Here is a 24,657-nt window from a genome sequence, read left to right on the forward strand (position 1 = left end):
ACAGTGGTGGAAATCTGCGAACCTTACTCACAAAACGAGAAGTAGGCACTGCTAAAGACTCGCAAACATTTGTTTTGCCTTTTTCTTGCCTACCTACTACTCGCAGAAAAAACAATAAAACGAACCCCGAAAAATGTTCTTGAAGCTTCGCAAGTCATTCGGGTTAATTTGCTAAAAGTCATAAAACAACATCGGAACATGTTTCTCACTGATGTTCGAGCAAGAATACAATTGTTTATTGTTATTGTGTTTATGTCAAGTTAAATTTATCCATTGTATTCGAAGTAATCACAAATACTCGCGACCGTGATTTTTACTCCCGAACAAAACACTGCCCTGTTTTTTCTTTTTGCTCTGCCCGTACTCGCGAACAAAGCAAAAACGCCAGTAAAATGCAGGCAGTAGGTTCGCGCGAGTGTGGCATTTTTGGTAGGCCCAATTACACTCTTTTCTTACTCATGAAGCGAGTATTTCCACCACACTGCTAGGCTACAGGATTAGAACGGTCTTTGCGGTAGGTCCTGCCAGTGATTTATTGGATGGAAGGCAGTCACGCCGTTAGCCTACCCGCCGTTTCAAGCCGTTGTCTCCGGACCTTACTAAGCAGTGTCGCAACTGGCGGCCCTATACGTCAATCCGTTTCGTTACTCCGTATTCATAATCATAATTTGTAAGCCTGCCAAAACCATGATTGAGACCTATCTGGGCATTTGGCCTCGATGCGCTTTTTAGCGCTGTTACCGTAGATAAGTCAGTCGCTAGACAACCCAATTACGCGGGCCGGCTACCGTTACCAGTAAATAGGTACCACGCGGAGGAGAACTACACTGTCCAAAGGACAACGAACTGTAGGAGTGCATAACTGCATACGTATCCTGAAGGCTCCGTTACCGATTTGTCATTTATTTCACCTTCCATGACATGCATCCTTTTAACGCACGTCGCTTGACTTGGTCATATTTTCAGCTTTGCTGCCGATATGATCACATCCAAATATCTCTATAATGCTTCAAGGCACTGAAGATTTGAGAAGTGAACATGTGATGTCGAAGTAAGCGAAATAAGAAAAAAATAATAGGGTTCATGCTGTACTAATGTTATTTGGCAAGGTATCGTTTGCGCCAAATTACAACATACTTAAAAGTTTTACATTTTTCTGTGTACGAGATCGATGAATACTATACTCATTAACACTATTTTCAGAATATGGCACACAGCATAATAGTACGAAAGTCAATGGAAATGTTTCTCTAAACTATTTAAAAACAAAATTGATCAATAGAAAAATCACGGAAACAGTCGTTTGTCATTAAATTCTAAGACTTTATTGGGTATCTCGTGCCAACTGCAGTCATGTAAAGCTCCTAAACTCTCAGCATCCCAGGATTCTTCACCTGACCCATAAAAAGGATCAGATCGTTACGTTTATCGACAATCAGAAACGCAAACGGACGATTTGCAATAAACCTTGGTGGAGTTGCCTTGTTCACGAAAATGGCAGCAGTCACCGATGAAGCAGTCGTTCCTTCTTCGTTGACGATAATTTTGTTCTTCTGGAAAACATCATTCACAAATATGTCGCTGGCAATTTTGTCAAATAGCGCAATGTGTTCATGGAATGCGTCCTTCATGCCCATCTACGATCAATAAAAAACTATTAGTACGAAGAAGATGCAGAAAATATTGAAAAGGATTACATTAAACAATACTGATTTCAAAGTGTAATCGGAGGAAATTTGAAACCGAGGAAGAAAGACTTCCACCTCGTCATCTTCGTACTCCTCAGCCGCTTGCTTTAGCTCACTGTAGATCATTTCCATGTTGAAATCTGCCAATCTACGCACGACCTCGTGCAGTGGAACTCCTTTTCGTGGAAGGATCACGAGCATGCTCAATTGACGTTCACTTCCGTACGGTAGTTCTACAATTTGGGCCTCCAGCTCACGGAATGCTGCGAACGGCAATACAGCCTTCTGGAACATCAGGGGCACTGAGCCCACCATCCGATCGCTTTCATCGTAAAATGGTGCGCTTTCGTTGGTCAGCGATCGATTAAATGGATACTGAAAAATGGAAAAGACTGTTGAGGACGTGATTAAAGTTTGAATATAAATTGCGGGCCTCTTACCGTCCATTCCCCTTGGAAAAATAATACTGAAAGAAGTAGCAGCCTCGCTTGCTGCAGAGCAGATGGGTGTATAGATCGTTTGATTTGCCCTTTGGTAGCTTCGGAAACGATTTTGTTAATCCGGTTGAAACTTTCTAGAAGCGATTGATTAGATGAACTAAAATCCAAGGCTTCGAACAGCTGTTCGCCATAGTACGTGTCTACGATATGCTCGAAATCATGTCTGACTGGATGATTTTTGTCCGTGAACATGAATTGCGCCGAAGATATATCCACTCCGCTAGTGTTAGCACTGAAAATGGAAATCTAGGATGATGATGCATGTGATTCGGAGTTCGGATTGCACTTACTTAATAGCTTTCTGGAAAGTTTTGAAGTGATGTTTGATGATGTTTTGGTCTTCCACTTTCATAACATCGAGTATCTCTGTAAGTGTTCTTCCTTCGGCCCCTTCACTCAGCAAAGCTAATAGGTTCCACACGGACAATGGCGAAAGTATGATGTTGGTTGTCGTTACGTTGCGGTCACTATCAACGAGAAGACTAACTTGCTGAAAAGAACAGTTATGTTAGGATATGCTAAGTTTTGAAGACAATTTTGATTATGAAACCATAGTTCAATTAATTTAGAATTAATCTCTCCAATCTCGCCAATTTGTAATTATTTGTAAGAAAACGCTAAGTTTTTTTCTTTTTTTTACTAATTTTTTTTGCTAATTATCTATTACATGCATTCATCTCTTAGGCTAGGTGTTCCGTGTTTTCTTAACACTATCTCCTTATTTGCTATGTTACAGTTTTAGTTATTATTAATACATTTCAATTGCCTCTGGGCAGTTAGTTCCTCTGGTTGAATTGAACCATGTAGGAATTAAAATGTTTTCAACTTAAACTAAACTTAACCTATTTTTTACTAAGGGTACAAGGAGTTAATCGTTGCAATAGAAGATTGCAACGATTTTTGTCTAAAATTGGAAATTATTTTGTTGGACATTTGTTGCAATGTCTCAATATTAGAAATTCTATGAAGTTCATTGGTACTATACCACGGAGGTAACTTCAGAATCATTTTCAGAATTTTATTTTGAATCCTCTGAAGTGCCTTCTTTCTGGTATTGCAGCAACTAGTCCATATTGGCACAGCATACAACATGGCAAGTCTAAAAATTTGTTTATAAATCAAAAGTTTGTTCTTATGACAAAGTTTTGATTTTCTGTTTATAAGTGTCTAGACACTTAATATATTTGTTACATTTGGCTTGAAGGCCTTCAAGGTGATTTTTAAAAGTTAATTTTTGATCTAGCAGAAGTCCTAAATATTTAGCTTCGCTAGACCAATTAATTGAAACCCCATTCATAGTTACAATATGTCTGCTAGAAGATTTCAATTAAGAAGCTCTCGGCTTATGTGGGAAAATTATAAGCTGAGTTTTGGAAGCATTCGGGGAAATTTTCCATTTTCGCAAATAAGTGGAGAAAATATCCAAACTTTTTTTGCAATCTACTACAAATGACACGGAGGCTTCGTCCTTTGGCTGAAAGGCCCGTATCATCTGCAAACAAAGATTTTTGACACCCTGCAGGGCCCTGGTGGTAAATCAGGTAAGTCAGAAGTAAAAATGTTATACAATATGGGCCCCAGTATGCTGCCTTGGGGAACACCAGCTCTTAAAGGTAATCTATCAGATTTAGAATTCTGATAGTTTACCTGTAGTGAGCGATCTGATAAATAATTTTGGATCAGTTTAATAATGTACAGAAGAAAATTAAAATTCATCAATTTTACAATCAAACCTTCATGCCAAACACTGTCAAATGCTTTCTCTATAAGGTACACTGGGGGAAGTGGAAAAAGGGGGTAAGTGTAAAAATCGACTCGAAAAATTGGAATGGTACATACTTTACAGTTTTTACTACATCATAACATCATGCAAGAATATACTTTGATGCTCACACTAATACTATGTTGAAATTTGTATAATACGTACACTAACAGGGTTAACGCTTGAACTGTCATTTGAGGTTTCGCGAGAAGTTGATTTTTGCATTTACAAAATCGATTCTTATTTGCGCAAATTGTTCTTTTTTCCGGTGCAATTGATTCACACGTGACCATTCTAATATAATTAAACTAATCCCATTCAATTGGTAGTGCTTTGTACCAAGAAAGCAAATAATTCAAAGATTTTACACTTACCCCAGGTATCAAACACTGCGGGGGAAGTGGATAATGTTCTAAATTACACAGTTTTTTTTCTTCCCTCTAGAGTTTATTTTGATAGATGTGAATCTTAATATGTTCCTTCTTTGTTATCATTGTGATTCCAGTGGTGATTGGACTAATATAAATGAGAAAATGCCTAATTAATCCACCTATCCGTATTGATGCCTTTCACATGTTTTACATATGAAAAAACATGTATAAGAAAGTTAAAAATAGCACTGATAGGTAAATATATTGTATAATTCACATTAATTTTTATTCATAACAAGTTTCGCCGTTGAATGCAATTTTTTTTGCGAACAAATTGGCTAAAGATAAGTGCTTAAGAATAGCTGATAATTTTGTACGTGCTTTGCGCACACACATACATACAAATACGCACATACAGACATCATCTCAATTCGTTAAACTAAGTTGATTAGTTTATAACCCTGTAAGTCGCATTTTTCCTTTAAATAGTCCATCTTTGGGGCGAACATATAGATTTTACGAACACTCAGTGTTCGAGAAGGCAAAACCAGCCCTCCCCTAGCTATTACGAGAATTCCTTGAGGATCTATTCCGTTAAGGTAATGAAATTTATCCACAAAATATACTCAGAGCAATTACCGTATTGATTTTAGTTATATGTAACTACTCATCACTATTGAAGGTCAAGGTAACATGGGTTTTCCACTTACCCCATCCCACTAGGGTAAGTAAAAACATCTCCTAATTTAAAAATCTATTTCTATAAATTTCAAGCGACCTAAATGGTATGAATTACCGCCCAGTTGGTGCAAAATGGACTGTTTTTGATAGCCCATTTTGATTGAACGCATTTAGATCATTTAAACTGGTTTTACATTAATTCAAACATGCATTATCGATGTTTCCTTTTCCACTTCCCCCAGTGTACCTTATCAAGAAGAGCAACTCCAGTCGAATATCCTTTAGACTTGTTGAGTCGAATTAAGTTCGTAACTCTTAATAACTGATGAGTGGTTAAATGCCCATGGCGAAAACCAAATTGCTCATCAGCAAAAATAGCTTATTGAAGAAAGCAAACTGATTGGGCGATAATTAGAAGCCTCAGCTGGATTTTTGTCCGGCTTCAAAATTGAAACAACTTTGGCGTTTTTCCATTTATTAAATAAATTAACCAAAAAGGATAAAGAGCTCTCAGGAAGTTTTTTGATAAGTATTAGAAAATACCATCATCACCCGGGGCTTTCATATTTTTAAATTTTCTAGTAATAGATCTCACTTCATCCAAATTAGTTCCCAACGAAGGGTCAAAAACATTCTCTTGATTGAGAATGTCTTCGAAGCTCCTCAATTGGACTAGTGAGACCTAGACTAAAATTATGGGCACTCTCGAACTGCTGAGCAAGTTTTTGAGCCTTTTCGCCATTTGTTAATAAAATTTTATTTCCCTCTTTAAGCGCTGGAATTGGCTCTTGTGGTTTTTTAAAAACTTTCGTTAATTTCCAAAAGGGTTTCGAACTGGGATCCAACTTCGAGACATTATTTTTTAATTTCATTTTGCAAATCTCGCCAAATAACTTTCAACGCGGGATCGCGAGTTCTTTGGTATTGCCTTCGCCTCACATTTTTAGGACGGATCAGTAGCTGAAGATCGTCGTCAATAATAATGGAGTTGAATTTAATTTCACATTTAGGAATTCGAATGCCTTTAGCTTCGACAACTAAATTTGTCAAAGATACGAGCAGGCTTGTAAAATGTCATCTGCATGTCATTTGACTGATTTGTTAATAACTTTCTTCAGAAGTAAAATTCACATCATAATTTTAGCTGTACTCATAACGGTTGAGTAGGGCTATATTTTTGTTCAAGGGTACATTGCTCTAAATATAACATCCAAGGCTGGAGACTGAAAACTCTCCAAAATGTCACGTGTCATTTGACATAATGTCAATTGAATAAAATGTAGCCTCCCACGCCCCAGATTACATATTTACAGCAATATCTTGTTAGACAAAGTTGTAGCCACATTTAAGCGCTATACGTTCGCCATACTTGATAGTTGATAGCTAACTACTGAAAAAAGTTCTGGGAAAATTATGGAAAAGAATGCAAATGACATTTTACAACACTGGATACGAGAGCATTATCAATATCCTTTTGGTATCGAGAGGAATATCAACATCAAAATTCCTATCGATATACGTTTTCTTTTATATAAATCCCAATCAGCTCTATGATAATTAAAAGTAGAACAGATTGGATTATAAATGGCTTCTTGTGAGATTTCAAACGTCACAGGAAGGTGATCAGAGTCAAAGTCAGCATGAGTTACCAATTGGCCACACAGCTGACTTGAATCCGTTAAAACTAAATCAATTGTAGAAGGATTTCGACTGGAAGAAAAACAAGTTGGTCCATTGGGATATAGAATAGTATAATATCCCGCAGAACAATCTCCAAATAAAATTATTTGAGCATTATTCCATGAACGGTGTTTGGCATATTTACCTAAATAACATAATTTTCCTAATGAATCGCCTGCTTTGAGCGTGCTTACAGCGGCTCACTAGGAGTTAACTTCTGGAAATCAGTATGGCGAAAGGCATCTAATGGTCAATATCTCGAAAATAAGGACCTTAATCGAAAAAAAATATTTGATAGGCGTAGTAGAAGACACCTTCCTACATAACTGTAACCAAATAGTTTTTCGTGAAAAGTTCCAACCTTTTAGAAAACCCGCGTTAGATGTCTTTCGCCATACAAACTTCGGGTGGTGAACTCATGCTGGCTATTTTCGCATATAAACCAGCCACTGTATGTGATTCATTACTCTTTCTTCCCATTCTAACGACTGTATCGATTCTCTGGAGCACACGTTTGGTTCTGATCCGATTTTTCAAATCTGGTAGTCAAATTTCGCTCTTCAACACAACATGTGGTTGTTAATGAAATTTGTTACGATTGATGAAATGTTTAGCAAACTCATAAAATCTAACATCTATTTTAAAATTCTTTGCGGTCCGCTTATGGTACACATACTTCTTTCTTTCATCTTTTCTTGAAAAATCTGATTCTCTTACTGAATCGTTAAGTGCTGCGTTAGCTATATCTGAATGTTTGTCTTTTAAATTCATTTTAAAAAAAAACTTTTCTGGAGCCTCGTTAAGAGTAGTTGTTATAATGTTGTGTTGTTCAAATCGTTCTACTAGTCCATTTTGCGTACTGAAGTAGTGAATGCTTGGTGGGAATTATCACACTCAGTAGCAGAAAAATCCTCAAATGCGAAAGGGTGTTCATTGTCTTACAGTAAATCTTCTGTTTTGCCTTTCTCGTATACTGCCGTTCTACGCATAATTGTCCCATGTACATAGGAAATCCCAGCAAACATGGGACAAATATGTGTATGACGGCAGTATACTAAGTATACGTAACGGCTATATGATCACTAGAGTGACTTTTTTGCCCCCCGATGCTTAAACGATTGCATTTGCCATTTTAATAATCCTCCTAAATTTTTAGCAATTTTGGATGTAATTTGACTGTGCACACGTCATTTGAAGTTTGTATGGAAATTACTGTGAAAACTGACCCTTATGTGGAAGATCGTTCCGAGAGGTGGCCCATGACTTATTTAAATATAATCAACACATTGCCTACACAGAATACTTCTCAATATGAAAGGCAGTTGTTGTTGCGAAGCAATTTCACGTTTGGAAGCAAAGTTATGAAGAAAACAAAAATGCTCATTATTGATATTGATGTTATTCTTTTACGTGTTAAATTGAATTTCCCACGATTCAGTATTTCCTTAATAACTTTTCTTGCGAGCATCAAATCGTTTCGCAACAAAGACGGCCTGTTTCCTTGTAAAATTTCTTATGTTGCCGATGTACTCATATGTTGCTAGAGCTTAAAGGGAAGCGTTGGGGAACGGTTTTCCATGAAAGTTACTGTTTTCATAGCAATTTTCATACAAACTTCAAACCGCGCGTGCTCACGCAATTTACATCCAAATTAACTAAAAATTTAGAAGGGTTAATAAAAAGGCAAATGCAATCGTTTAAGGATCGGGGAGGAAAAAAGTCAAAATTTGAATCACGCGGTGCCTACGCCTGCCCCAGCCTTGACGAGGACCCCTTTCCGTCCTCGGGCTCGGAACCCGCCCGGTTGACCGACGCCGCGAAAGCGACGATACCATGTTGTTCTTCGCGCGACCACTTGTTCGATGAAAGGATCGAGTTCGACCACAGGGCATGACCACCGGTATGACCCATGAAGCCGACTCCGATCCCTTGGACCACCTCTTATTTGCGCCTGAACTAGCCATCCTTGAGTCCACGCGCCACCTTCTGTGTAGCTCCGAGACGATTTGGGCGATAGCCGATACTTCATCTTAACTTCATCTTTACACATCCTCCGAACTAGGGGATGTCCGGGGTAGTGTCCAGACCACATGTGGCAAGCATGTGGTCACGCATTGCGCGAAAACGTGAGCACACGGACAACACGTGTTCCACCGTTTCCTCTAAACCTGCGCACACCAAACACTCGGGCGAGGCCGAGCAAGCCAGCTGCGCTACCTGCACTGTGATTTTACAGCACGCTTAAACGCCGGGCTGTGAACAGAGCTTTGCTGGAACAAATCAAACAATTGGGAGGGTTCGTGCAGCATTGTGCCTTATGTCCCTCCAATCCGCAGCGTCGGCAGAGATTGCTTCTGTCAGGGCCTTTGCAGTCCCATTGCTTGTGCCCCGGTTCCAGGCACTTGAAGCAAACTTCGGGTTGTTCGTATATGCCCACAGGGCACACCGACCATCCCACCTTGACGCTCCCTAACTTGACTACCTTGGAGGCGTCCGCTGCGGATAGCCGAACCAATGCTACCTGCGTCCCTGCCGGACCTTTCCGTAGCCGAACGGCTGCGGTGGGCGTATTCACTTCACACTGTCGCCGCAGTGCCGTGACGAGCTCTTCGACTTCGGTAATCTCGTCCAGGTCTTTAACCCTTAGATTCACCTCCGTCGTGAGTGCCCTCACCTTGACCGTCTCGCCTAGGATTTCCTCCGCCAACTTCTTGTAGGCGGCGCACTTTTGCGAGACGCCCCGCTTCAGCTCGAGGATCATCTCGCCCATCCGGGTACGTCTTATTCGACGTACGTCGGCGCCGTTGGAGCAGTCACCCCCGACGTACCCGCAAATACTTGAGCCTCAGTCTGGGTAGACTTTGGTACCACCGTCTTCGCTGGCACGCCTTCGGTCGATTCGACCTTGCCCGAGTCCGCGAATCCTTGGGCCTCAGTCTGGGTAGACCTCGACTCTACGGATTTCACGGGTTTACACTTGGCCGTCCCGACCGCCCTCTCCAGCTTGGCGTCCAGCATCGACTTTCGAAGTTTCTGCAAGCTCCTCTTGAGGTCCTTACTGATATTATGCTTCGATGACGCAAAGTCCAGCTGTTCCGTCGCCACCTCGAAGGCCGATCGCGTTTGCGGTTCATCGCCTCCACAAGCCATGGGCCGTCAATAACTTGCGCTGGCGCTGCGCACTGAGCTGCCGACTATTGCCTCTGGCCTCCTAGGCGGAGACCTGAACAACCCACCTCTTGCGAAGGGGTTGTCGCCTACACTACTACTAATAATTGAAGAATTGACTTGGTTTTCCATTTTGGTCCCACGAGTTGCTCGGGAAAAGAGGCCACCACGCCAGAGCCCAGCATGGCACGGTAAGGGACAATTACTGTGGAGGGTGCCCAGGTACCCCACAGGCTCCGTTAAAGGCCTAGCTTATTATTTCACCCCCCTGGCCATGCATCCCCTCTGCACGGGTCGCTTGACGCCTTTGGATTAGGGGTTAGGGACGGTGGTTCCGGTCTAACTCGCAGTGGCCATGGACAAAGTCCCTGCTGCTGTATGAATGTGTACAAAATTTTGTAGACACACTTTTTGGAACTTAGCATTGGCCGAATTACTCGCAACAAGTCCCATTCGACTGATAATCCCGTCCCATTGTTTGCTATTGAAAATAGGCCAAATTGGACTATGGGATCAGAAGTTATGGCCAAAATTCTATTTTCTATGCGCAAAACACGCTAAAAAACACTCACTCATATTTTTGAGTTTTTTTTTGCACGAGAAAGGCACCAACACCGCTAGGTGGATTAATCAGGTTTTTTTTTTAATTTAGCGTAATCAATAGAGTGGGGCGTCATCCAGGGCGTCATGGTCATTTTAAAAAAATCAATGGTTTTTTGAAGCCATTCTGGGTCTTTAACAACTGTGCAGAATTTGGACCCGATTGGATGCTTCCTCGCTTTCCGCATCGCGTTTGAAGTTTGTATGGAAATTAGTATGGAAGAACGTATATTTTGGCATTTTCACTTCTAGAGGTGACGTATAACCCAAAGGATGTCAAAAAACTTTGCTGAAGAAGGTACGTTGCTGGAAAGTCCACGAAAAAAGTTAAAACTCTTTGAAGATTGAGTGTTAAACCGTATGCAAAAAATTGTTTACTCTGCCAGCACTGCCAAACTATGTGAACCAATAATTTAACTAAGGGTTGTTTTAAAATTATTGAACTTATAGGACTTGCTAATGGGAGTTATTAGGAATCATTTCCCAAAGTAAAAATTCCGACAAGAAGGAAGATGGGTTTTGTCCTGTGACAACTGTCGTATCCCAAAGAAGTCTAGAGCGATGAAATCTTTTTAAATTGGATAACAGCTACTGAATACTACAACAACCATAGGTTGATAAGAAAATTATTTTGAGCTTTTTAGTGGAATGTTTTCACTTGTCATAAGACGAGTTTATATAATCCCATTGAATTGTTCTAAGGAGCAGGAAGTAAAACCTTTCGTTTGATATATAAAGTCCACCCACATGCCTTTTACTTATTTTTTTAAAAATAGTTGTTCTTATATATGGCGACAATTGGTACACCCACCCTATATCAAATCAGCATGGTAGGAATTGGAATCAAGTTATATCAAATTTCATATATTCAAATTACTTACATGGATTACTTGAATCAATTAAATGAAATTAGTTTTGGAATGATGAACTTTTTAATCTATGGCACGACAATGACTCACAGTCACAAACCTCATGTGGAGATCAGTCTCACAATGAAGGTAGACAAATAATATGACTTGATATGACTACAGCAGCAGGCCACGTTCAACATCTCGGTTTGCGCTCTAGGTCGAAGTATTATTACTTTGACGGCTGCAAAGTTTGTTAGTTTATTGGCCCAGAACCTTTCTGCGATATATCATATTTTACCATAAAAATGGAATTGAAATCCTGGGAAGCACAACCAACTGGTTGGTTGCCGAAAAGTGTGCTCAATCAAAAAGAGATGTATAATTCAATTCCCAATGTTAAAGTAACCGAAAAGCTCTTGGAGCTCAGCAAGAGAGTTCTTTACACCTTGACGTGCCTAATAACCGAATACTGCCCGAGCAGATATCACTTGAAAAATATTGGCCAGATTCAAAATGATATTTGTCGTTTCTGTAACATGGAACGTGAAACCTCGGAACAACTGCTTTGCAGTTGTGATGCATTGTACAAGGGCAGATCTAAATTTCTAAATAGTGGCTTTATGCAACCAGGAGATATTTGGACTGCAAATCCTGGAAAGCTAGTGGGTTTTATTAACTCAATTATACCGGACCAGGAAAATACGCATCTTAAGTTGTTTACTTGACAAATGGTGATCAACCTACAAGATGCGAATAAATAGTTATTAGTAATCAGGGGTACATATGCCACAAAAGTTCAACTCAATGGACGTAGTGGTTCTACGCCCAAAAAAAAGCTAGAGTGAGGCGCAACTGCAAAGCAGTTGTTCCGAGGTTTCACGTTCCATGTTACAGAAACGACAAATATCATTTTGAATCTGGCCAATATTTTTCAAGTGATATCCAAGAGCTTTTCGGTTACTTTAACATTGGGAATTGAATTATACATCTCTTTTTGATTGATCACACTTTTAGGCAACCAACCAGTTGGTTGTGCTTCCCAGGATTTCAATTCCATTTTTATGGTAAAATATTTCCCGTAACACGGTAGATCACTTTGACGTAGTGTGTTGCGGTGTAAGATCTACCAAACAGAGCCCTAGCCTCATCCATTTTTCTAGCTAGGGCAATAAGTTGTGGTAATTAAGGATTCATCGTATTTAGTCCCCGCTACCAACAGCAGTCTCAGAAATAAAACATAATTAATGTTACCTTGCAGACAGTTGAAAGACTCGAATTCCTCTTGTTTGAGGCTAAACTGTATGCAGCGGAAACAACTTTTCAAGCAATTAGTTAAATAACCTCGGTACCCGGTCCTAGGCTGAACTGATTGCTGGAAAAATCGAGTTAGGGGTTTAAATACGTACTAACTCTCTTGAACTGATGAACAATGGTAGTGAGAGGAACACACGGAAGTTCTTATTACCGAACCGAACTCTTGCTTGAAATGGTCTTGTAGACAGAGCTAAATCCCGGGTTTTCAGAGTTTTACTGGTGATATTCTAGAAGCAAGACAAGGATGTGGCTAGGGCTCCGATGCATGGCCAAAAACAGTATTACTGTTCTGTTTTCTCAAGAAAGGATTGATTTCCTATTGATAAGGGGCGCGCCTTCAATGGGATTGCTCTCTGTGAAGGGTATAAATAGCGGGACCTTGTCATAATACTCTTGAGAAAACAAAACAACAACTGTATCGAAACCGATACTGCATTGCTTCTCAATAGCACTGGAGTAATTCGACATGCACTTAAACACTAAGGATACGGGTAACGCTACAATAGATCTAATAACTGGTCGCAGTGGCACACCCGAACAGGAAAAAAAAAAATGGTAAAATATGATATATCGCAGAAAGGTTCTGGGCCAATAAACTGTGTGTTTGAACCTCGTTTCGCAAGCTCGTCTGCCTTTTCATTACCTCCAATACCACAGTGTCCTGGAACCCAGTACAGATTTACGGAGTTCTCTTGGCACACATTTTGCAATGAAAGAATGCAGTCCCAGATAAGTTTTGACGTACATTTAAAGCTACTCAATGCTTTGAGTGCCGCTTGACTGTCTGTGAAAATATAAATATTTGCATATTTACGGGGGTCTGATGTTTTGGTTGTGTGTTCGTAGTACAGATGCAGTCTCTTTTATTCTGATTTTCGTTTATGGAACTGTCAGTGTGGATCGCACCTATCTCTTTTCTTCCCGTGATTATCCTTATGGCTGTCAGTGCGGAATTTTCAATGTTGACTACGAAAGAAATTGTGGTGGAGGTATACAAGTGTCAGTCCAAAAGATATTTTAGTTACTAGATAAAGATTGTCGCTGTCGTCGCTGTCCGGAACATCTTTTGCTGGCGAGGATAGGGGAGCAAAATGTCAAAGAAGGAAAATCCATACGATTTGACAGGTATGTACCACACATGTTTCGGACAGCAGAACAAAGGGAACCGAAGCGACAATCTTTATCTAGTAACTAAAATATCTTTTGTCAGTCCCGTGCATATTTATATTTCCTTTCTACACAGATATTAGCACATTTCGTCGTCTTCTGTGTCTCGTATTTGACTTGACTTAGTCAAGTTTTTTTTAAATGTAGGTTTGGATATTGGAAAGTGGGATAGAACATTACATGGATGGATCAATCCACTTTGCAATTACGGCGCCTTTCTTGGCAGCAACATAGTGATTTCATTTATTTGAAAATTTTAAAAACATGAATGGAACATTGCTGGGGAAACTAGCGAGTTTGTTCCATTTTGCTCCAGATTCAAACTAGAATAGTGTTCGAAAATTTAGAACAAAACTGAATCACTACTGATTTCACTCTAACAATAGCAACTGCAGACCATCTGGACAGAAATTTCGTGAAAATTGTTTAGAATACTGAATCTTCTATCATAACTAATAAGATACAATTAACTCGATGACATATTGACTGCTATTAAGCAATCAACCGAACTTTACATGTTAACTATTCGGAAAACATTTATGTGCGTGTTAAGCTTCCATTATTTGTCCGATTTATAATTGGTATGATCACAAAACGAACCCAGGCCAGCAGTGATCTAGCAAGCAAAGTAGCAATAGCTTTCTGGTACGTTACTTATTTAAGGATTATTATGATCCTCTTTAAAAAAAATGAGATTAAAATAAAGATAAAACAAAATGTGTTTAAGTAAATATCGAACAAACTTTGTAGCCGTCAAAGTAATAATACTTCGACCTAGAGCGCAAACCGAGATGTTGAACGTGGACTGCTGCTGTAGTCATATCAAGTCACATTATTTATTTACCTTCATTGTGAGACTGATCTTCACATGAGGTTTGTGACTGTGAGTCATTGTCGTGCCATAGATTAAAAAGTTCATCATTCCAAAACTAATTTCATTTAATTGATTCAAGTAATACATGTAAGTAATTTGAATATATGAAATTTGATTCAACTTGATTCCAATTCCTACCATGCTGATTTGATATAATTTGTCTAATCTTAGGCCAGAAAAAAAGCATCACTTTATGTAAGAATCTTGAACTATGGCATTATGAAACATATAAACTATACTTTCAATTAGATATACATTACCTTAAAAAAGTTCAGAGAAAAACTCTGAGATCCCTTGTAGAAGTCTTCATTAATTTTGTTTTGCATTATTTGTTGACCCGGGTCATTTATCGTTGTTCTTTCCACGCTTGCATCTTGACAAACAACGACGGCGATCATCGCAAAAACCACCGAACTCCGCACAAAAATCCCACAGCCTGCGAATTAAACCAATGAACGGTATTAACGATAGTTTGAAGCAGGACCGGATTTAGCCGGAAGGGGGCCCCGGGGCCGACGGTATGTGGGGGCCCCAAAATGTACAAAAAAGGTTGGTTTTGGTACATAAGATTTGTGGGGGCCCGGGGCCACGGCCCCCCCGGCCCCCCCATAAATCCGGCCCTGGTTTGAAGCAACATAAACACTTGGACAACATGATCAACCGGTTTCTCCGCGATCTTCTTGAAACTCTTCCCCTTCGCTTGCGTCATGACATTTTGAAGAGAATTTCACCATCACAGCGAAGGAAGGAATATAAGTCAAGGTCACGTAAGCCCTCGATCAATCCCAGTATCTATCGCAACACATCCTTACCATTTTCTGGAACCACCATCTCGATCATGCGTTGCAGCAGATTTTTTTTCTCCGCGTCAAGGTGATTATTAATGGTGCTTGAATAAAACGATCAAATGCACATTACACACTCCGTAGATCAACGCAAACTTTAATCGCCTAGCCCGCTCCAATATGATAGCAGCTCTGTGTTTTCACACACACTGCCGATGTTAAACGGTACCAATCAATGACTCAATCGGGGATTTACGTCTGGATCGTTATCCTGATGTGTGCACTGCCGTACTCTAATGATCGTTTGTTTGTATACCGACCGGTTATCAGCACGACTCACGAGTAAAGCGATCAGCAACCGCGTGAATAACAACGCACAGCAAAAAAAGCTATAAGAACGACCGAGCGGCGCGAGAGCACGATCGCGACTGAGCTAAGTGAACGAATTGTTCGCTAATCACAGGGTCTCTCTTTGATTAAAAAAATGAGATCTTATAGATATTAATCTCAAATGAGATTGAGAGAGGTTTATTATTCGATTTTATTAACATTTTAGGATGATCAGATTCAAAGATCGGGGGAATCCCCAATCATGTTGAGGACATTTTTTTTCATTCCTTCAATAGCAAACGTAAACGTTGTCCCGAATATGACTCATTAATATCAAATGCCTTCAACAAATTAACACCGGGATCCAATAGTCAGAGGTGGAATTGTGGTGCGTTCTCCATAAGCTTATAAAGAAAGACGTCAGTAGCAAGGTTAGTTTAATAATGAGTTCAGTTTTAAATCGTATACGGGCGGTAATTAAAGTCGGGAACTAAGGTGATGAATAATAAATCAACTGTTTCTTTGATTCATCTCTTTACCATAGTTGGTGGGTTTTCAAGTAAAGCTTTAAATGCACAAATGCTGAAGAAGGAAATGGTTTCGTGAGATTGGCCGCCTCTTGAGAATGCGTAGGAATGTATATTAGCCTGATCTTTCCTTCTGCAACATCTACTCGGATTAATTCAAACAGGATATCAATATGCTTAACGCGTTTAGTATCTTCCTTCTTGCCATAGTAATAGCACCTTGGTTGTCTCCATAAATCGGTTTAGGAAACAAGCTCGATTCACATAGAAATGGTCATTGCGATGTACTCAGGTTCCGTTGAAAACATGGCTAGTGTACGCTGTTTATTAGACGACCATTCAACAGTACGGTAAAAAAATCTACATATTTTACGTCAGCAAATACCTTGATAGGGTATCAGGCCATTAGACCGAAAGCCATAAGGCCGTCATTAGACCGAGGTTATTAGGCCGAATAAGAAATGAAAAGTGAGAAGTTAGTTTTTCCATTTTCTGTCTTTCTTCTTTCTTTTTCCTTTCTCTTTCTTACTGCATTCTTCTTCATTTTACTTTCTTATTTCTCTTCCAATTTTTTATTTCTTCACTTCCATTTTTCTTCTTCTGTTTTCCTTATTCCTTCCTTTTCCTTATTTTTTTTATATTTTATTTCTTCCCTATCACCACAGACGAACAGACATGACACTCGTAAAATTCACATCGTTCACTGTTTTACTGGCCAATTTAAATAATTATTAGTTTGACGTTTGCTCACTAGACCTGTGCGCCGCCGTGCCACGCCGCCGCCGCCGACACTTATTGACGTACGCCGACGCCGGTCAAGGTGTCGGCGGCGCGCCATACGCCGGTTGGCTCCACGCCGCCGAATTTCGTATTTCATGCCGATGTTTGGCCAACACAAAAATCACATTATGCAGTGCGTTTGCATCTGCCGAACCAAGGCAACCTATCAAGCATTAATTAAATAGCTATTATAGGGTTAAGGCAGGCATTTTCGTCTTACCGTCATAGTCTCAAATATCAATAAAATAGAAGCTTTTTTGCCAAATTCATCCGTACCCAATCGTAAGCTAAGGCGAAACGTTCTGCTATAGTGGAGTTCTAGCAAAATGACGTTGCTTTCATTGATTTTAGCCCCTATGACGATGGACGGAAATACCTGCCGTGTCCCTACCTTTAGCAGATTTGTTTAATTTTATTCCTGTCATTTTAACACGCTTTGGCGTCCTTTGGTCATCCAAAAACTTCTTGGCTACAGATCTACAAATCAATGAGCGTGGCGATTACCTTCTAATCTCATATGTATCTTCATGTGGAATAACCTCATTCTGGTCGCATTGGGTGGTTAATCATCTTTTTAATGGTTGGAATGCTACATATCTTAATTGGTCCAGTGCTTACACACTCAGTTTTTATTTATACAGCTCGGCAAATTCCACACAGCCGTTAGCCCAGCAAAATAAGAACTGATATCCCGGCAAAAATAACGTTTGTTAGCTGGTTTTTGGCAAATAATTTGCTGATTTTCAGCTGTTTTGACAGAAATCTTGGCAAAAAACACGTTTGTTGGGGCTCGGCTGTGCGAATCTCGGTAAAAGTTTAACAAATTGCTGAGATCCCGGAAAAAAATACAGCTACAAATCAACACCATAATGAATGTTGGATTTGGATTCCCAGTCTGGTATGATTTTTTTAGCTTCCCTGGAGTATCATTGTGTTAGCCTCATGATATGCGATTGCAAAGTGATCTTTTGGCTTCTGGAGCTGCAGCACGATTGGGCACGTGACCCAACAAATTGAACATTTCATTCAAATTTCAGAAACAATTTCTTGATTTTCTTGAAATAATTTCCAGGAAGTCCTGGAGCAAGTTCTGAAGGAATATCTGAAGAAAATTCTTAGAGCCTTGAAAAATGTCTGAATTTATCTCCGTTGTAATTTCTGGAGGATTTTCTGAAGGAATCTCTGGAGAAAATCATGAAGGAATTCTACGAGGAATGTCCAAAGAAATTGTTTAAGAAATTTAAATATGTCAGTAATTCCTTTAGGAGGTCCTTTGGAAATTGCTCTAGAAATTCGTATGGAGATAGGTATCTTAAAATTCATCCTACAGTTTTGGAAGGAAATGGTGTTGGAAATTCCGAAGGTATTACTAGATTAATTTCCGAGGGAAAGGAATGTCTTATGAAATACCTGGAAAAATTCCAGTGGAATTGTTAAAATAATTTCCGAAGGAATTTTGTAGACATTTTTAAAAGTATGTATGTATGTATGTGGTTATCCATCACCCTGGCTTGAGTCTTGCTCTGCATGCGCCTTTAACCAATAGTACAATCGAATTTAATTACCATTCTGCTTTCAATGCACTTCTGTGTGAAGGGCAAGAAACGGAGGTGGCGGACCCGTAACCAGAGACACTTACGCGAAGCCCGTGGGATAGAGAGAATCTCCTTTCAGCAATGTAATCCAACAGACTAATAAATAGATTCGCAACCCTGTTTTGAGCTTTTCGAGAGATGGCTTATTTGAAGAAAGGCACGTCGAGTCCATTACAACTGTGGGGAAGTGTACCCATCTACATGAGTAGAAATTATAAAAAATATTACTAAAAAGAATTTCTGAAGGAATGTTTTATGGAATGGTCAGTGTGAATCTTATATGAATTTTTGAAGGAATTTCCAGAAGAATTCCTTAAGAAATTTCTTAAGGTCCTAAGAAGTTCCGAAGCAATTCCTAGGGAATTTAAAAGAAAAGCCTGGTTTCATTTGTGGAGAGTTTTTGAAGAAATTCTTGATCTGATTGCTGACGGAGTTTTAGAAGGTATTTTAGAATGAGTTTCTTGATGACTTACTGAATTAATTCCTGAATATTCTTTCTAGGGAATTACTTAAGGCATTCATGAAAAAAAATCTGTGGAAATTTTCGAAGGAACTCGTGCAAGAAATTCCCAAAGAATTCTTGAGAATATTCGAATATCCGCAATCCCGATATTTTGGAAGTTTTCTTGGCATGTAGTCTTGATTCTAAAGCCAAAATTGAGTTTGTTCTACTATTGTCCGGACTTTCGAAGAAATTCCTGGAGAACTATAGGAATTTTTGTGTACATACCAATAGCTATTTGTTCGGTAAATCCATTAAACATTTCTTCGAAAATTACTTTCAGGATTCTTTCGGATATTCCTTTAGAAAATCCTTTAATTTTTTTATTCTTTATTATAGAGTTGATGTGATACTTTCGTGATACTTATATGACTGAAAGAGCCGATAATAGTCAAACAGAATTTATTATATAGGTTTTCAGCCCTGGTTCACCTCTTTGAAATTCATTTAATAATTCTGTTAGAAAATCTTTACAGGTTCTCTTTCGGTTATTCCTTCAAGAATTGAGTCGAAAATTCCTCCAGGAGGTCCTTAGGAAATTCCTTCAGTAAACTATACAAAATTCATACAAGAAAAATTCCGGAAAGAATTCTTATTTGGAGGAATTTATAAAGGAATTTTCGAAGAAATTTCCAAAGGTATTTGAGCGTTAAACTTATTTTCAATTAAAAAAACACTTAAACAAAGGTTCAAAAAAAATTAAAGGAATTTACAAACGAAGTTTTAGAAGATTTTCCAAGAGAATGTCTGAAGGTATTCTCGAAAGAGTTCTTAAAGGAATTTTTAAAGAAATTTTCGAAGTTCTACAGGAATTTCTGGAATTTGTGCTAAAGGAATTTCCGGAGGAATGTTCGAAGGAATTCCTATAGGAAATTCAGAAAGAATTCCTGGAGAAAGTTCTAAATAAATTCCAGAGGGAAATTTCGAAATAATACCAAAAATATCTTCTTAGAGTTTCCGAAGAAATTCTTTAAGGAATTACTGGAAGAATTTCTATTAGAAATCCCTAAAAGAAAAATTAAAGGGATTTCCGGATGTATTCCTCAAACAGTGTCCGTAGGTATTCCGATGGAAATTCATGAAGGAGTATCCATGTGTATTTTCTAAAGAATTGTTAAAGGAATTTCCGAAGGAAAAAAGTTTTCAAATGAATTTCCGAAGAAATTCCCAAAAGACTCCGTAAAGGAATTTCCGAAGCAATCCCTAAAGTAATTTCCAAGGAAATTCCTGAAGGAACTTTTGAAGAAATTTTGGAAAGAATTTCCGAAGCAATAGCCAAATAAATTTTCAAGGGAATTCTTGGAGTAAGTTCTGAAGGAATTCATAGGGAAATTCTAAATTAGTTCACCGTATTCCTTTTTCGAGTTTTCTGAGGAATATCTTGAGGAATTTCCAAACGAATTTCTGGATTTATATCTGAAGTACTTTCCACTGAATTTATGTGCTGTGATGCGGCAATATCCTAATGGAGGATGTTATGTAAACTTTTGCTGTGGAGATACAGTCTATCAGTCTATCTGTAGCTAGCAATTGTACAAAAACCTAAAATACAATAAAAGCATGATAGGCCTTGCTGCGTGATTTTTTTTCTCAGCTTAAAATCATTCACGCCGATTCACGCCGCCGCCGCCGCCGCCGCCGAACATTGCTTACGGCGTGACGCCGCCGACGCCGCCGCCGCCGGTGTAAAAATGGCCTTACGCCGCCGCCGTTCACAAATACTTCGGCGCACAGGTCTACCGCCATCTGGTTGGTGATTTACTCAACTGGTAAAAACATCAGCATAAAGATTACAGAAATCTAGAGATTTAAAGTTGTGGTTGGTATCAGTCGTTTTAGACTGTCGTAATCAAATGTTATTGTGCGGCATTAGGACCTGTACAACACATTTTGCGTTAATTAATTTGAACAGCAAAAGCAACTGTCTTATACGCAGATAAAGGGATAGAATAATTTATTATTTATTCAGATTTAAGCCGCAGTGACTTCTGTAACCGCCTCCATTCAACTCCAGTCCACAGTTGCACGTCGGTTGCCAATCACGCAGTCTACGGTCCACCAATATAACTCCATCTGATCGAGCCTCCTTGTTCGTTACTCATTTCGCCCTCTTGTGCCTGGCTACCCGCATTCTTCCTATTTTTGCGATGTGAAGGATGGATAGTTCTCCCAACAGATGAGGCATGTTGGAGGAGGCCAAAGGATTTCTTGAAATTTTCGGAGGAATTCTCGAAAAGAAAGGTTTTCCTAAAACAATTTCCGTAGATATTTACGAAATATTTTCCGTAGGGAGTATTTTCCGAAGAAATTCTTGAAAGAATACGTTTAAGAATTTTGGAAGAAATTTCCGTCGGAATTCTCAAGACGCAAGGATTCTTCAAGGATTTTTCTAAGGGCTGCCTATAGAAATTTTTGAAGGGATTCCTTATGGAAATTCTGAAGGATTTCTCAGAATGCCCACTAAGAATTTTCGAAGAAATATCTTATATTTCTAAAAGAATATCTGGATCTATTTGCAGAGTAATTTTCTGAGAATCTCTGGAGAAAATTTCAAAGGAATTCTTGAAGGAAAGCTCAGAGAAATTGAAGAATGTCGGAATTTCCTTCAGAAATGGGAAGATTTTCGTTTAGGAATTCTTGATGAAAATTCCGTAGGAATTACGCGAGCCAAGGGAATGCAATTTCCAATGGAATACCTGGAAGAATTTCTGAAAAGATCGCCAAATGAACTTTTGAAGGAAATTCCGGAGGTATTTACGATGGAATTCCTAGAGGATTTTTTGAAATTATGTCTGAAATAATTTCTGGATGACTATCCGAATTAGTTCCTGGGGGTATTATCTACAAAAAAAAATGTCTGAAAGATTTTCCGAACGAACTTTTGGATAAATTAATGAAATTCAGGTACAGTAGACGTTCGATAACTGCAAGTCATTTAACTGCAATTCGATAGTTGCAACAGTTTTGCAGTTATCGGACCGCTAAACTTCAAACTGATGTCAAACTCAATGACAGCTGCATTGCGCTGCACATTTAGATGCACTTTTATTGCATCTGACGTCGATTGACAACCGTTTGACGTCTAGAATGTGTTGCAGTTATCGAACGGCATTCGTTGACTGAAAAGTAAACATTTTGCAGTTATCGAACGGCTACTGTTATGATGAATATTGTAAGAAATTTCCGAAGCAACTCCTGAAGTAAATTCCCAAGGAATTCTTGAGAATATCCGAAAAAGTATGATTTGAAATGTAGCAAGGTATAAAGTTTAAATGCCAGATTGTCTCAAGTCCAGATGTCGCGAACCTACCTTCAAAGCTCCGATAAGCAGAGCGCCACTTCAGCTTCCTCCGATTGGCATTTATAGGTGGAGCAAAGCGTGGTGCTATCCACTTGCTCGCCACTGAAGCCATCGGGCACAACTGCTTCCTCCAGTGACATGTTTGACCAGTAGAGGGCTGTGCCACCCGCTTGCTCACTGGCCTTATCCATGTCACCGGGAACTGCTACAGCTCGGACCTACTCCTGTAGGTCCTGGGTCATGGTTCCTGGTGAAATGGTTACTACGCTACGGTAGTCCCAACCCGGTTACCATGTGGATGTTTTTAAGACAAACTTGTTCCGTCAGAGGACGTTAGTAACTCGAATCAGGTGTACGGTTGACCGACCGCGTCGGAAACCAAACTGTTCCTCGAACAAGATGTTGAGATTTTCGGCAGACTCAAGTAACCGGTGATGAATAGCTTTTTCGAATAGCTTGGATAATCCTGAGAGAAGGCTGATGGGACGATAACTTTTTGTGGAGGAAGGATTCTTCCCAGGCTTCCGGATGGGGATGACTTTCGCTGACTGACAGAGATCAGCGAGAGGTGCTCGAAGAATGGAGTACTCATATGTTTGAGTTCGAGATTCAGGATGCTGTCGAAGCCTGGGCCTTTCATGTTTTTCAATAATTTGATATAGGCCGTCAATTCGCTAGCTGAGATCTCCATCCCCTCCGAGAAGTCGTTGGGAATAAGATGAATGTTGATGCTCGCTGCTGCTGAATGTTAGCATGCTCGTTAACAGCTGCTTCGTGTGAACTGATGATGTTCTGCCCAAGATTGTGTAAGCTGACAAAGTTGTCGTGACGAATTGGAATCCGTCAGGCTAAGGGATTATAGCAGGCTTGCCGATGGTCCGATGGCAGAGGGCGGTCCCATCCGCCTGCTCACCATCGGAGCGTGGCTGCCTCCTCAGCCTCCTGGCTGGTCTGCTACCGGTGCTATCAGCGATATGTTCGCTATCGCAATCGTTAACAAACTGAATAATCGGAGTCAGAAAACCAATATTTATCATTATACCGAACATGTAGCGTTAGTGATGCCCACGCAATGTAGTAAACGTTCAGGTCAGCATACACTCATTCTCGTTCGAAGATCACCACCAAATAGAAATAGGCGCTTTTGTCAATACAATTCGATTTATTCCACAATTTGATAATTTAACCGAACATTATATTCCACTGTATTATTATCCACTTGCTCGCCACTGAAGCCATCGGGCACAACTGCTTCCTCCAGTGACATGTTTTATCAGCAGAAGGCGTTGCCACCCGCTTGCTCACTGACCCTATCCATGTCACCGGGAACTGCTACTGCTCGGACCTACTCCTGTAGGTCCTGGTCCTGGGTCCTGGTTCCTGGTGAAATGGGCACTACGCAACGGTAGTCCCAACCCGGTTGGCACTTATTTGAGAAATCGTTATTTCTGAGGTCCACCTTTCTGCCCTTGATATTTTTTGTGATTCGATTACAGCATGCCTTAAGCTCAGGCAGTCCAGTACGCTGAAACTGCCTGCAAGTGACATTCCGCAACCGAATCAAATCTTTGGTGAGTGTATCGATTGTTAGAGTGTTACTTACTTGCCTAGCCGTTGGTACATGTTGATCACGGGCCACCGAGATCGCCTCCTCGATGGAACGCTGCTGACGATCAATAGCTTCAGGCCTTCCCGTCCGCACCTCGTAGTCTACGTTGGCGTCCACGCACCTTTGGAACCGGCTCCAGTTGATTCGATGATAGTTTCGCCGTGACAGCTGATGCCGATTAACCGAGGAGCCCACTTTTGCCACCACCGGATAGTGATCCGACCTGAGATCCTGGTAGACGACCGGTTGCGAGATGTGGTCGTTCATGTTGGAGATGTACAAGTCGATTGTCGAATGGACCGGATCAGCCGAGTGGGGGAATCCGGGCTCAGGATCGTGTAGTGGCCTACCTCCATATCGTTGCTCCAGATGGTACCGTTTCGATTATCGCGATTGTTGTCCCAAGCTTGATGTTTGGCATTCAGGTCGCCGGCAATGATGTAGTGACCTTGTCTCCGCATTAGCCTAACAATGTCCCTCCGAAGGGCGCCCGATGATCCGCTTTTGCTTGAGTTGGACAGTACGCCACGATGAGCGTGACTGTAACTTCGACACCGATGGCTTCGATGATG

At 40.1% G+C, this 24,657-nt stretch overlaps 1 protein-coding gene across 1 annotated transcript; it reads right to left on the minus strand.

The window, feature by feature from the left end:
• Window positions 1-1,298: 1,298 nt before the first annotated feature.
• LOC134225558 (serine protease inhibitor 77Ba-like) lies at window positions 1,299-15,882 on the minus strand. Its single transcript, XM_062705739.1, has 6 exons — window positions 15,469-15,882; window positions 14,917-15,092; window positions 2,479-2,678; window positions 2,129-2,420; window positions 1,698-2,063; window positions 1,299-1,637 (listed from the first exon to the last, which is right to left on the minus strand). Exons 1-6 carry the CDS (start codon window positions 15,494-15,496, stop codon window positions 1,365-1,367), a joined length of 1,335 nt encoding a protein of 444 aa, XP_062561723.1. The 5' UTR covers window positions 15,497-15,882; the 3' UTR covers window positions 1,299-1,364.
• Between the last annotated feature and the right edge of the window lie 8,775 nt (window positions 15,883-24,657).

The sequence above is a fragment of the Armigeres subalbatus genome, chromosome 3, assembly GCF_024139115.2.
Source record: "Armigeres subalbatus isolate Guangzhou_Male chromosome 3, GZ_Asu_2, whole genome shotgun sequence".
Classification (NCBI taxonomy): Eukaryota; Metazoa; Arthropoda; class Insecta; order Diptera; family Culicidae; genus Armigeres; species Armigeres subalbatus.